The sequence below is a fragment of the Fusarium proliferatum genome (genome assembly GCF_900067095.1).
Source record: "Fusarium proliferatum ET1 genome assembly, contig: FPRO_scaffold012, whole genome shotgun sequence".
NCBI classification, from domain to species: Eukaryota; Fungi; Ascomycota; class Sordariomycetes; order Hypocreales; family Nectriaceae; genus Fusarium; species Fusarium proliferatum.
The window spans coordinates 1,329,769-1,343,400 of record NW_022194801.1 but is presented as its reverse complement, the minus strand read 5'-3'; the positions used below and the strand labels follow the sequence as shown (position 1 = coordinate 1,343,400).

Genomic DNA, 13,632 nt, shown 5'->3' with positions numbered 1-13,632 from the left:
TCACTTTTGGACTTTTGGCTATCCTGCAGACCTTCAATATCATATGGCTCTATTGTCTGTTTAGAAACGCGTACCGATTGATATTCTTAGGCATCGCTAAGGACGACCGATCTGATACGGAGGAGTCGGAAATCGAGGATAGGGAGGTTCAGGTCAATCAATAGGTGCTGGCTGAGCTTGAGGCGGTGATGATATATCTGGATCTGGAAGGATGCATTGCATCATAGAATGCTCATGGCTTGATAGGCCGATGCGTTACACCAATATTTTATAGTCTAACCTCATTATTTTACTCCTCCTTGCCATGAGCTTTGCGTTTCAAGTAGCCGTTGCCGTCATTCCCTATTTGTGCTGCGCTACTAGACCGAGCACTATGTCTGGGTTGTAGTCGAGATTCCTGCCAGCTAGAAACAGTTGCAAAAGAATTTGCATCTTTCTCAAGTTCAGTAATCTGAGGCCCTTCGTCACTTTCTTCGTCGCTCCTCACATCATCTACCACCCTTCCATCGAGGACGCCAATGGCAACTTTGCAGATGAATCCGAACCACATCATCATCAAGACTTGAAGAAGAAGGAGATATACCAAGATGCTGATCCTAAAGCCGTTGCTGTGGCAAACAATGCCATTGGGGTAGAGCCATGGTTCAATCAAGTGCCACCAGTCGTCGGGAACAGGCAGAGGACCATGGAGATTACCGGCAGAGCCTATGAAACAAGACGCCTCCATTATTCGAGGAACATCTGAGTACACACTCCAGCAAGTCATGAGATACAAAATGTGGCGGGATAACACCCATGTTATGAAGAATAGGCAAAAGACTACATCACAAAGAGTAGTATAGCCCAGATATCTGAGGCATTTGGCAAACTACCAAGATCAGCATTGTTGCGAGATGGCGCCTGGTGAAACGTACTGGGAAAAGTATCTCTATAGCATCCATCATAACCAAGATCAAAACTCCGACTCGGGTGTGATGATAGACATACGATACGAGAATGAGCGTGATGGTGATAAAATGATGTACTACATTTAACCAGTAGTCCTTTCGACGAGCCTCAATGTTCACCGAGATGACTTGCTGTATCCAATAAGATAGCTGCGTCAAAATGTAAAACTTGGTCAGCCCATCAATATCTCGTTGTGGCCAACCAGTCCAAAGATGGTCCATGTTTGCAAAATGAGACTCTTTGGTCCAAATGAACTGAAATTCGTTAGCAAAGCGGAATTCCATAGGTTGTACTGAACGAGAGTCCAAAGAGTACCATTCCTAACGGCCAAAATACAGTGTAATACATGAGGACCCAGCCCTGCTCTGAAAATCGGATGCGTTTTCTTTTCTTCGCCACTCCCATTGCTGCGGCAAATGGGGCCAGCAGATATTCCATACAACCTTCTCGAAGCCATGACAGGGTGAGTACCTTGAAAAGGACGAAGCATACATCACCGTTGCCGATAGAGTATAACCCAGTAGACGACTGTCGGTGAGAAATCCAAAGAAACTTGGAGGTATAAGGTACTGCTTGAGGCATAGAGCAGTCAATATAGAGCAGTGTCATCACAAGTAATGGGAACCCTATAGATGAGAGCAAGAAGTCAGCAATGTCTTCGTTAGGGCAAAGTTCTCAATATATTCAACGTGAGGATACCAGTGCGATGCATCCGAAGCCAGAGATATGTTGCACACATGATATACGGAACCCTTTTTTTACCTGGTTTATAGTTGAAAGGCCGTAAGGTTCCGGCTTGGGGCGGGGTCCCAACTGTAGTGGCCATGATGTTGCAAAACCAAAATACTGAGGAGAAATCGCTGCTTACAGCAAATAAGAAACCAGAAAGTGTAAAATTACATTTACAAAGGTAAATTCCAATTTCTAAAAAACTAGATTTCGGCTTTTGAGCAGGGAGCGAAGGTATTAGGGCAAGGGCAGGTTGTGCGTCGGATACCTAAAATGGAATTCCGAATCTAAGTTCAAGACCTAGTTAAATAAAACAACTGGTGAGCCCCTTGCGATAAGCTTATTGTTATCTAGGGCATTTCTTCACCAGTAAAAGTATCAGTCGTTGAATATTGTTCTACAAGAAAGAGTCCCTAGCCATGGACTTTGAAAGCTGCTTGTCGGATGCTTCTTTCGGTCCCTTTGTTAAAGGTTGTCGAGGCAATTTTGATTTTACTCTGAAGTTGGAGCTGATCATTTTCTTCATTGCGCCATCTTGTGTTTTCACAGCATTGGTCTTTGTGCGAATCTTGATACTCGTCTCCAAGTCTCAGATAATCACGGGGAATCACATTCCACTTGGCGTGTTAAAAAACGTATATCCTCTAATTGCAGCGCTGGAAATGAACTCTCGACTAACTGTCACTAACTCCAGATTGTCAACGCTGTTTACTTCGCTTTCCGCATCATTATCCTTATTTTGAGCCCTATAGGATCTCCCAATGATGCTCTATCCCATCTATTTATCTCAGCTCAGGCCCTAGGACTAGTAGCCAGCGTGGCTACAGCAGTCCTCTCCTACTACGAGCACTGGTATTCTCGGAGACCTTCGATACTACTGAGTACCTACCTTTGCTTGAGCCTTCTTCTGGATATTGCCCATGATCGAACGCTATGGCTGAATGCATCCTCATCCCTCGAGACTGGATACTCGTCCGTGTTCTCAGTAGCTGTTGCTATCAAAGCCTTTTCCACTTGGCTGGAATCTCGCCGTCAATCGGAGCCAGATTGGGACAGTAGCGATGTCAAAGAAATCCAGGACTCAACCAGTGGAGTGTATAGCTTGAGTTCTTTCATGTGGCTTGGAGGGCTGCTCCTCCTCGGGTATAAAAAAGTCCTTGCCTTGAGTGATTTGCCGACGCTGGATGGAGACATGCTTGGGGCATTGTACGAAAGATTTCGCAAGTACAGTGGCACTCACCTTGTCACAAAACATCAGACGCAGGGAAATGGTCGGTATGCACTACTCCATGCATTGAGTAAAGCCCTGGCCATGCACCTACTCCTGCCTGTGCTGCCCAGGGTCGCTCTAATCGGCCTTTCTCTTGCGCAAGCGTTTCTGACACAGGCAATTCTCAGATACTTGGAAGAGGATCAACCTCACAATTACAGCTGGGGTTTGATAGGGGCTACCGTCTTGATTTATGGTGGCATATGCATTTGTACTTCTCTGTACTGGTATTTCCATGAAAGACTGCTTTGCGTAGTTCGCGGTTGTCTAGCAAGCGCCATATTCCACAAGACATTAGATCTGAGCTTGACCAACACCGACAGAACAGCATCAGTAACTCTTATGAGCACTGACCTAGATCGAATACATAAGGGCTTTCTCAACCTGCATGAGCTGTGGGCAAATATTATAGAGGCAGGACTCGCGGCGTGGTTCCTATGGCGACAAGTGGGCATAGCTTTCATAGCACCGATCGGGCTTGTATTACTCTCCTTTCTCGGCGTCTTCGCCTTGGGCCGATACGTTGGTGTCTACCAAAGAGTATGGATGGGCAAAATACAGAATCGCGTAGCCATAACTGCCGACGCGATTTCCAAAATCAAGCACCTCAAGGTCTCTGGGATGACTCTCCCGCTTGAAGCCACCATCCAAAAGGCCCGAGAGTCGGAACTACGAGCCAGCCGTGGGATCCGGAGACTACAGATCGCGTCACTTATCATCGCATTTGCACCAGATTTGACAGCACCAGGAATTATGCTCGCAGCCACCAAGTCGCCAAACTTTACCTCCCAGAAGGTCTATACTGCGATTGCCCTTCTCGCGTTATTGACCGTCCCGCTTGGAAGCATCTTCCGCTCTGTTTCACCGCTAATGTCGGCATTTGCATGTCTTCAGCGCATTCAAGCATTTCTTGAACTTGATACACGAAAGGACCCTCGCTTAATTACACATTCAATTACGGATACGCCCTCGATCTCGAGTGGTGAAAAGATCAATATCGAGCCATTGAACGCGCCTAGAGGTTCAGCCATAAGACTTGTTGATGCAAGTTTTGGATGGCAGAGCAAAGGGCAGCCGTGCCTCAGGAATATCAACTTGACAGTCAACTATTCTGCCTTGACTGTCATTATTGGCCCCGTCGGATCAGGGAAGTCGACATTGTGCAAAGCCTTGCTCGGCGAAACGCTATTCGCGACCGGAAAGGTTGTTCTGGATCACGACGCTAGCTGTAGAATTGGTTATTGCGACCAAGTACCTTTCCTACGAAACTGCAGCATCAAGCAAAACATTATTGGCTTCTCGAGGTGGAACCCAGTGCGCTACCTGGAGGTTATTAAGGCGTCGATGCTCCCATACGACTTGAACGAATTGCCGGAGGGTGATGCGACGGTAGTAGGAAGTGGAGGGACGACATTAAGCGGTGGTCAAAAACAGCGCATCGCCATTGCCAGGGCCCTTTATCTTGACACACGACTTCTAATACTGGACAATGTTCTGAGCGGGCTCGACACTCACACGGAACACCATCTTTTCCAACATGTTCTAAGTCCAAACGGGCTTCTAAAGAAAAGGGAGAATGCGCCGGCTGTGGTATTTTCTACTCATTCAGTCAAGTACGCCCGGTGGGCTGATCATATCGTTCTACTGAATGAAACAGGTGAAATTATCGAGCAAGGCAGCTGGGAAGAGTTGTCGGTCTACGACAGTCATTTGCAGAATTTGTGCATTCAGGAAAACGTACAAATCACAGATCCGAACCAGCTCGGAGACATGGGAAGCGACCAGCCACTGGAGCAAATACGACCGAAGCCTAGGCGCACTCCCTCGAGTCGCGGTCCTGACGACCAAGATGTTGTGAACAGCGACACGGATAATTCTGCACGTCAAAATGGTGATATGACAGTCTATCGACACTACTTCCGAGCTGTTCCTCTTTTAGCCATCATGTCCTTCATCACGTCGTCCGTATCCTATGGGTTCTTCTACAGCTTTCCCAACATTTGGCTGAAATGGTGGCTATCAGACTCTGACTCAACCAGACACAATCATCCCAAGGCCTTCTGGAATGGTATCTATGCCATGTTTCAGATCTTTGCCCTTCTCAGCGAATTGCTGACCATGTATCTGGCACTGACTTACTTCGCTTTGATATCTGGGGCAGCGGTGCACTTATCGGCATTGCGGGCTGTAACTCGAGCGCCACTATATTTCTTTGCCAAGGTAGATCTGGGCACTCTCACGAATTACTTCTCACAAGACATGACTCTTGTGGATGGCGCTCTCCCTGCCTCTCTAATCCAATTTGCCAGCGATGTCGCAGCTTCTCTCGGGATGGCTGGCAACCTGGCTGCATCATCTCCATACATGGCCGCATCCTATCCTATATGCTTTTTCTTCCTGTACTTTGTCACCAAATTCTATTTAAGGACATCTCGTCAGCTTCGTCTCCTAGACCTGGAGGCAAAAAGTCCCCTTTAGTAGGTTTTATACTGTGACTTATTGTTTTACCTAATCTAATTCAAGTATCGCAGCAAACAATTCCTTGAATCAGACAATGGAATCGCTACTATACGTGCAGCAGACTGGACTAAAGAATATCTGGTTCAGAATGAGCGGTTACTCAACGTCTCCCAACGCCCTGCCTATCTTTTGGCCATGGTTCAGCGCTGGCTCCTATTTATCCTTAACACTTTTGTTTTATTGCTGGCGTTATTTACCGTTGTACTCGTTACTCAGCTTAAAGGCCATGGAACAGGATTTGCCGGTGCAGGACTGATATCCCTGATGCAAATTGGTCAGTTTCTCACCAATTGTGTCAAAAGCTATGCCAATCTGGAAATTTCAATGGGCGCCGTCAGTCGGCTGAAAGCTCTCTCTGAAAGCCCGCATCGTGAGTGTGCAGAAGGCCAGGAGGTGGTGCCACCTCTGGGATGGCCTCATAGAGGCTCCATCAACGTTAATGAGATCTCGGCATCCTATAAGTGAGTAAACCAATCTTCCCAGAGTTTGACAGGCTGAAAATTGCTCACAACCGAGGAAGCAGCTACAATGAGCAAGTGAATGAAAAGTCCCTATGTCTAAGGGACTTGCGTTTCCATATTAATGCTAGACAGAAAGTGGCCATTTGTGGCCGGACAGGAAGGTCTGTATAGCTATCAAGACTTTACTCAGCATCGACTTAGTTACTAACCTACTGCTTTTTCAACATTTAGTGGGAAATCTTCTATCTTTCTACTTCTTCTCTGTATGCTGAAGCCGCTACAGAATACTAGAGAGGACGCTATAACCATCGATGGCATCTCCATTCAAAATGTTGATCCTTCGATCTTGCGGGAAAGAATATTTGCAGTCCCACAAGATACCATCTTCCTTCCCAAAGGCTCATCATGGCTACAAAACATGGAACCTTTTATAACCAATGCTGCTGAATGTAGATCTGTCTTGGAGGACGTGAATCTATGGGATGTGGTTGTCGCACAAGGAGGAGATTTGACCGCGGCTATGGATTCGGACGCTCTCAGCCAGGGACAGAGACAGCTTTTCAGTCTCGCCCGTGCTGTGTTGAGGAAGAGAGCCAAGGCGCAATTGATGTTAGGTCAAGCACAGCACGGTGGGCTTCTTCTACTCGATGAGCCTAGTTCTGCTGTCGATTTTGAGACAGAAGGGATAATGCATAGGATTATCCAGCGTGAGTTTTGCGAGTACACAGTCGTCATGGTCACCCACAGAGTTGAGTTTATCGCTGGACTGAACAGCGTAGGGCAAGTTGGTTCGGATTCTCAGGAACCCTTTTTTAACCGGGTGCTTGTAGTAGACGCTGGGACTATAGTTGAAGATGGTCATCCAGCTGAGCTCCTGGAAGCGAAAGAGGGAAGGTTCAGAGCACTATGGGAAGCGTCCAGAGTTTGAATAATATACTCTTAGTATGAGCATGCGTTGAGATCGAGCTATATGTGTTATTTGCAGTTGAGACTTGTGGCTGAGAGCTTAAATCAGCAGAGAGAACTCAGTGCGTTGAGATCCTCTCAGCACGACAACTCGGATAACATCGAGGAGATCTGGCATAACTGATAAGGTTCCAAACACAAGTAAGTACTAAATGTAAAGTAAACATTGTTTGACGTCCTTATTATCTTGCAGAACGGCCCATTGCCTCATCATGCTCCATTAACACCTGTTTAATCTCATCGGATTGGCCGATTCCAGGCATTATTCTAGACATTGCGCAGGCGCATTCCAAAGCTGTTCTCCCATGCTCATCCACAAGCCTGATATTAGCGCCGTAAGCAAGGAGAAGTCGTACTGTCGATAGTTGCTCGGATCGAACCGTATATATCAGCGCCGATCCACCTTGTATCAGATCTGCAGGTATTTGTGGGCGGCTTCCCCATGACACTTGCTTGCCTCCACACGAAAGAGTTCGGCAGTAGGATCTTCATCTGTCTGGTCTCTGAGGAGATATTCTCGGGCGGATTGGTGGAAAAATAAAACCCGGTCATCATCCAGTTTTAGAAGTGGTTGGCAAATGGCAATTCTATCTGCCATACACTCGATGCCACTCCCAACAGCGTAGGCTAACTCGCGAAGCGTCAGAGGTCTTATGGCTATTGCAATCCATTCGAGGATCTTCGCACTGATATCACGGTGTTTCGGGTCGATTTGGTGCAGCATTCTTCCGACTATCGGATGCAGACCTGGTGGTATATCTTGAATCGTTTCGAGAACTTGAAGGCAGGTTCTCTTTTTAGATAGCTCATAGACCACGAAACTAACCCACAAAAACGTGCCTTCTGCTCTGGCAAGTAGAGTTTGTTCGATTTGAGAATGGATGCTTTCAAAACCGCGTATTCTTTGCAGAGGCTCCAGGCTCCACCTGGTGAATCTTGCAATATCGCTGTCGATATTTTCGCCATGATCTGGATCAAGTTTGATACCAGTAAGTACATCTATGGCACCCATGTTTTCGAACTCCGTATCCGGGGCCGATTCAGAGGGAAAGCTTTGGCGTCGACAGTGAGTGGCCATGCCGAGTATATCGATATCTCGTCCAATGAGTGCCAGCCTGAGCGGTCCGTTGCGTCCAACCGCTTAGGTACAGTAATCCCGAAACTTGCAGATCAACTGACATTCATCAACCCCATCGACAATACAGTACACCGTAGATAGATCGGCTTGTGATAGAAGAATTTCTAGGATCTTCCACAGACACTCCAGGCTAGACAGCGCATTCTTTGCTTTCTCCTCGGTGTCCAAGTAACCGAAGACCTCCAAAACGGCGGATACATCAGTGCTAAAACTAAGCAGCTGATACGAAAGACTTCGTAGAAGGTTGCCGGGCTTGTTATAGCAGTCGTGCTGAAATCGGCAGAAATAAAATAAAAAGTGATCGCCTGTGCCTTGACAGACTTTTTCGACTTGTTCCGAGAGAAAGAGTGACATGACCGTTTTGCCTGTACCAGGACCACCCGATATCCAGAAGAGGGGAGTCTTCTTTTCAAGCCATGCTTGATATTGAGGGTCCTCTTGGATTCACTCGCACGTTCCGGGTGCTCTCTGGCCCTTCGCCTCGGCGATGCCGGCTCTGTCGACATCAGGATGGCTCACGAACAGAGCATCACGGCACTTCTTAATGATATCCTCAGAACTGGCTATGTCTGGAAAGCGAGAGTAGAAAGAAGAATTAAAACCCTTAACTAACGAGGAGCCTTTTCGCAATGTGGAAGGCTGACGTGACTGACATTGCCTGCGAAGAGATACGATCCGTTATTAGCCGAGATATGATGAAGATTTTGCTGGCTCCTTTGCTGAGTAACGATGTCTGAATTCTGATGTTCGGTGGACATCGTGACTCAAATCCCATACCACTTGAAAACTTGGTAGCCTTAATCTGGTTGCATCCTCTTAAAGAAAAACTCTTCGCATGGCGGCTCACCCGGACCTCGAATTTGCGCAAGTTTGTGGCTTGACGTCGCACAGACTCGCTACGAGAACCAGTCATTAAAACCTTTTTATATGTTGTGGGCTATGACCATTTCTTTTCATGTCTGGTGACCGTGGCTGTGTTGGATGGTCCCCCCAAAGCTGATGTTGGTGTTACTCTGGTGCCTTCTCATGCAGCACAAACCCCTCAGAACTGGAACCAACTCGCGTATACTTGCACGGGATTCGTTGTGAAACTCAGTTCTTAAATGAAACTGTAGTACATAAGGGAGACGGAAACCTACTAAATACGTTGTAACATCCGTCCTAAGGTTCTCCCCTCACCATGCCTGACCCTGTCAGTATTACTGCGTCTATCTTGGGCATCGGCCAAGGTCTCGATAGTTGCCGTTTGAACTCGGTTGATGGACGCACTCAGCAGTGAAAGGGTTAGATGGGTAATATTGACTTCTGAATGCCATTTTCTTATTTGTCACAGACGGTGACCTTTTGTTGTTTTCGGATGTTGGCTTGAAGAAGATGGAGGAGGGGGCAATCGTTGGGTGACGGGGAGATTCATATACATTTATTGGGTCTTGTTGCTAAACTTAACCCCTTTGACGCGAATCGATGTAAACACTCCTTCTGTTGTATGTTTATGAAAGCTTTACTCTCAAATCTCGTAATGCGCGCGATGCGCCAGCTCAAGCTATCACGCCACGAGTTAGGCGCCTCCTTGGCACATGTTAGCATAATGGATTTGCTTTTGGGTTCGGAAGACTCCAAAGAACCCATCTATTGGACGAGAAGCAACATTTTGAATGGGTCATTGAGTCATTACATTACAGGATTTCAAAATCCAAGGTCAACGCTATCTCATAACATTGATGTTGAGACCGAGGCCGCCGACGAGTAATTGAGTCGCGTCAATTTAAAGTTGTGATGAAATTCGAACGTTTGAAATGACCTTCTGTGCACATCTTGAGCTCCATTCGATGCGCTTAACCGCCTCTACAGCTCCCTTGTCCCTTGGAGTAGATTGACGGGCTGTTGAGGCTTTTTACGATGATGTTTGGATGGTGAGATCACATGGTCGGCCCGCATTTCCCAAAGGAGCGACGGAGTCAGCATGAGAAACAAACCCAGTCATCAAAGAGAAACGGGCCATATCCATAATAGAATCAGACCAGTTGATCTTGCACTCCGTTCCTCCTTGGGGATATTTAAGAATGATTATCGTAGATGATTGAGTATAAAAGCCCTGAGCAACGTCCTGTGATATGTGAAGAACAACACAATCTTGATTACTTTCAGTAGCCGCCGAGCAACTCTGTCGTATCTATTCCACGTATCAACAAATATTTCATACTTTTCACTTCAAAATGATAACTTCTAAGCCCAAGATTCTTGTAGTCCTCACCTCGGCCGACAAGGTCCCCAAGACCGGGAAGCAGATCGGATGGTACTTGGTAAGTGGCAGTTCCTTCTCAATCATTGCCTGAATATCCACAGGTTGTCTTATGAAGACTTAAAATGATTGGTACTAACATAGTCAGCCCGAGCTTGCTCACCCCTTTCACATCCTCAACCCTCGTGCCGAACTAGTTTACGCGACTCCAAAAGGCGGCGAGTCTCCACTTGATCCTGTGTCGGTGGAGCTCTTCAAAGATGATCCTATTTGCAAGGACTTCCTCGAGAACCACGAGTCAGTTTGGAAGAACACTCTCAAACTCAGCGACGTTGCCGGTCGAGCCTCGGAGTTCGACGCAATTTTCTACCCCGGTGGGCATGGTCCGATGGTAGACCTCGTCCACGATGAGCACTCGAAGAACCTCCTCCGCGATTTTCACTCCCAAGACAAGGTCATCTCAGCTGTGTGTCACGGACCAGCTGCGTTCGTCAATGCGACGACCGCATCGGGGGACCTGATCTTGAAGGGCAAGCAAGTCACTGGCTTTGATGACGTGGGCGAAGAAATGTTCAAATTTACAGATGATATGGACTTTAGTCTCGAGAAGAGATTGGGCGAAGTCAGTGGTGGGAAGTATGTCAAAGCTGATGAGGGTCCCCTTGCGGAGAAGGTTGTTGTTGATGGGAAGATGATTACGGGCCAAAATCCAGCGTCATCCAAGGGCGTGGCTGAGGAGATCGCCAAGGCGCTTGGAGTGTATTGAAATGCCAGGAATCAAAGAAGTTTGATTTGAAGTGATACTTATATAGATACTCTCTCATAGAATGCAAAATCCGTCGGCTTTGTATTGATGTTTACTCACCGCAGGGATCGAAGAATCTCGGTGATGGGTAAGCCCAGACTCGAATTCAAGCTTATCTCCTCCCGAACCAATCATAGTCACTGCCGCAAGCTATATGGATCCACAAGCCGTACCAGGATCGGCTTTAGACAGCTTCGTTTAACTCCGATTGAACGGCTTGGGCGGATATTAGTGCTGACAGACATCACGAACCCCCTCCATTTCACTTCGAATAGCTTCACAGGATTTGCAATCGTGTCGGAGTCATGTTCGGGACCTTCTCTGCTTCCAGCTCACCCGCCCCATCGAGAAAACCCAAGCGCAGCCAGGTATCAAAGGCCTGTGATTCATGCCGACTGCATCGCGTTAAATGCGATACCCAATACCCATGTCAGAATTGCTCTAGCAAAGGTTTGCGATGCAATAGCACGACCCGGCAGAATCCAGGATGGAGTCTATCTCGTGCTATGAGGTATAAAACGAATGCCTTGGGCCCTAGGCCGAGCTTAACCTCACGGCTGACGCAACTCATAGCGAGATCGAGAGGTTGAAAGCACGAGTGAAAGAGCTTGAGGGACAGATCAGAGATACAACCATCCCAACACCACCAGACGAAAACACTCCAGAGCTCATATCGAACGATCCGCCTCCAAGCTTTCCATACGCCAACGAGGGAGTTCAACTCGACACCACGACAGCCATCCAATCAGCGGCCACCGGCACTCAGTACTACGGGCCTTCATCTACGTACTATTTCATCCATTGTATCAGCCAGCGTCTCAAAGCAACTGGTTGCAGCCTAAGTGGCGATCAGGAGCCTCACAGCTTGATACCCGACTCGGCAAGTAGATCCATGGGCAACGTTATCAATACTCCCGATGCCGAGTTGGAAGAACATCAACCGTCAGATAGCGCCGTGCCAGCCAGAGCGACACACGGATTGACTGAGAGAACTCTGTCCGGGAAAGACTTGTCGGCAACTCAAGAAGCCTTCTTCCTCGACCTCTTTTGGGACTCATGGCATTGCTGTTACCAGCTTCTGGACGAGGCAGATTTCAAGGCACACTACACATCACTGTGGAATGAGCCTATAGGTGACACGAGACAGGACTCACCTCTTGTCGACATTGTATTGGCTCTCTGTATGCAGTTCGGTGTCACATCGCTACCTCGTCATAGTGGCTACAAGGCAGAGATCAACTCTCGGGATGCAGCTGTTGCCGGCCGCTGGTTGTATCAGCGGTGCCAACGACTGATATCGTGTGACCTGGAGAGGCCTACACTACAGACCTTCCAGTGTCAACTATGGTCTGCGATATATCTTGCCAATGCTTCTTACCAGAACATGGCTCAAAATATGCTGGGGGTTGCAGCGCGCATGGCATATACATTGGGACTCCACATTGAGCCAGCGAACGATCTACCCGCCAAGGAAATAAAAGCACGAAAGCAGGCCTGGTGTATCATGTTCATGTTTGAGACAAGATCATGTATCCGATTAGGTCGGCCTTGGGTCACCCAAACACAGCCGATTTCACCATTATTACCTACCAGCGACCAAGGCCACGTTACAGCGGCCGTTGATCAACTGAAATACACTACCGAGAGAGCCAAACTCACAGAGATCGCCCGATCAGTCTTCGATAGTGTGTTTCATTACATATCGCACGGGGAAACTACCAGAAGAGATACTCAAATACGAGCATTTGATTCAGGTATGAATACAATACGCGCTTGGGCGGAGTCGCTGCCTAATATGATGAAGACGGAGAGACGGAGTGGTGGGAAGCCTCTCTCAACTGATCTGTCAGAGCTCGAGATGGAGCCATTTGCCCCCGTCTCGCTGCGGAGGCAGCGCTTGATGCTTGAGCTGTTCTACCACGAACTGATGCTCACGCTCGGACGGCATTGCATAAGCCAATCCTTGCCTCGATCTGGGAGCAACAGGACCTCGTCAGCTCATGAAGTGGCCGGTATCTCAGCTTTACACGCAGCCGCCACAACGAAACTTTTATACCAGATTTGCCAAGGATACGACATTTTGAACGGATGGTACGAGCCATTCAACTGCCAATGGAACGCTGCTATAACACTCGTCGGATATCTCCTAACATGTCCCCAAGACAGTCCAACTGCTACAATCGCCCGCACGGCTCTGTTGCAAAGTATTACGGTGCTAGAGAAGATGGGCGAGTTCTTTGGAGCAGCTTCGAGTGCGGCTGGTGTGATACGGACACTCCACCAGAGGCTGAACATGCCGGTCCAATCTCAAATGGTGACGGACAGTAATATCATCACAGCTGACACGGTTCAAGACGTTGACTTTGATGACTTTGGGGCTTTGGACCTGTCATTTGAAGGTATACTGGGGACCTTTGGGACGGAATCTGAGCTCGAAGGACTTGGGTTTGGAGTTGACATGCAGGCTTTTCTGACGAGCGATGATGAGTACATGCGCAGAATCCAGAAGGAATCTCACTAAACTAGGCCTCAAACTTGGAAATATTCTCCAGC

General features: G+C 47.7%; 5 protein-coding genes across 5 annotated transcripts; 3 read left to right on the top strand and 2 right to left on the bottom strand.

Annotated features, from left to right (window-relative positions):
* Positions 1-289: 289 nt before the first annotated feature.
* FPRO_13581 (fumonisin cluster-longevity assurance factor) lies at positions 290-1,557 on the bottom strand (the record flags this gene model as incomplete). The annotated part of the gene is made up of 3 exons (XM_031223050.1): positions 290-868; positions 915-1,202; positions 1,264-1,557. 3 exons carry the CDS (start codon positions 1,555-1,557, stop codon positions 290-292), a joined length of 1,161 nt encoding a protein of 386 aa, XP_031088447.1.
* Positions 1,558-2,096: 539 nt separating this feature from the next.
* FPRO_13580 (fumonisin cluster-ABC transporter) lies at positions 2,097-6,856 on the top strand (the record flags this gene model as incomplete). Its single annotated transcript, XM_031223049.1, has 5 exons — positions 2,097-2,312; positions 2,372-5,424; positions 5,479-5,928; positions 5,961-6,089; positions 6,160-6,856. The coding sequence occupies 5 exons, from the start codon at positions 2,097-2,099 to the stop codon at positions 6,854-6,856; spliced, it is 4,545 nt and encodes a 1,514-aa protein (XP_031088446.1).
* A 447-nt stretch (positions 6,857-7,303) lies between these two features.
* Positions 7,304-7,906, bottom strand: FPRO_13579 (uncharacterized protein; the record flags this gene model as incomplete). Its single annotated transcript, XM_031223047.1, has 1 exon — positions 7,304-7,906. One exon carries the CDS (start codon positions 7,904-7,906, stop codon positions 7,304-7,306), a length of 603 nt encoding a protein of 200 aa, XP_031088445.1.
* A 2,342-nt stretch (positions 7,907-10,248) lies between these two features.
* On the top strand, positions 10,249-11,040 carry FPRO_13578 (uncharacterized protein; the record flags this gene model as incomplete). The annotated part of the gene is made up of 2 exons (XM_031223046.1): positions 10,249-10,335; positions 10,423-11,040. 2 exons carry the CDS (start codon positions 10,249-10,251, stop codon positions 11,038-11,040), a joined length of 705 nt encoding a protein of 234 aa, XP_031088444.1.
* A 344-nt stretch (positions 11,041-11,384) lies between these two features.
* FPRO_13577 (uncharacterized protein) lies at positions 11,385-13,600 on the top strand (the record flags this gene model as incomplete). Its single annotated transcript, XM_031223045.1, has 2 exons — positions 11,385-11,590; positions 11,653-13,600. The coding sequence occupies 2 exons, from the start codon at positions 11,385-11,387 to the stop codon at positions 13,598-13,600; spliced, it is 2,154 nt and encodes a 717-aa protein (XP_031088443.1).
* Positions 13,601-13,632: the final 32 nt, after the last annotated feature.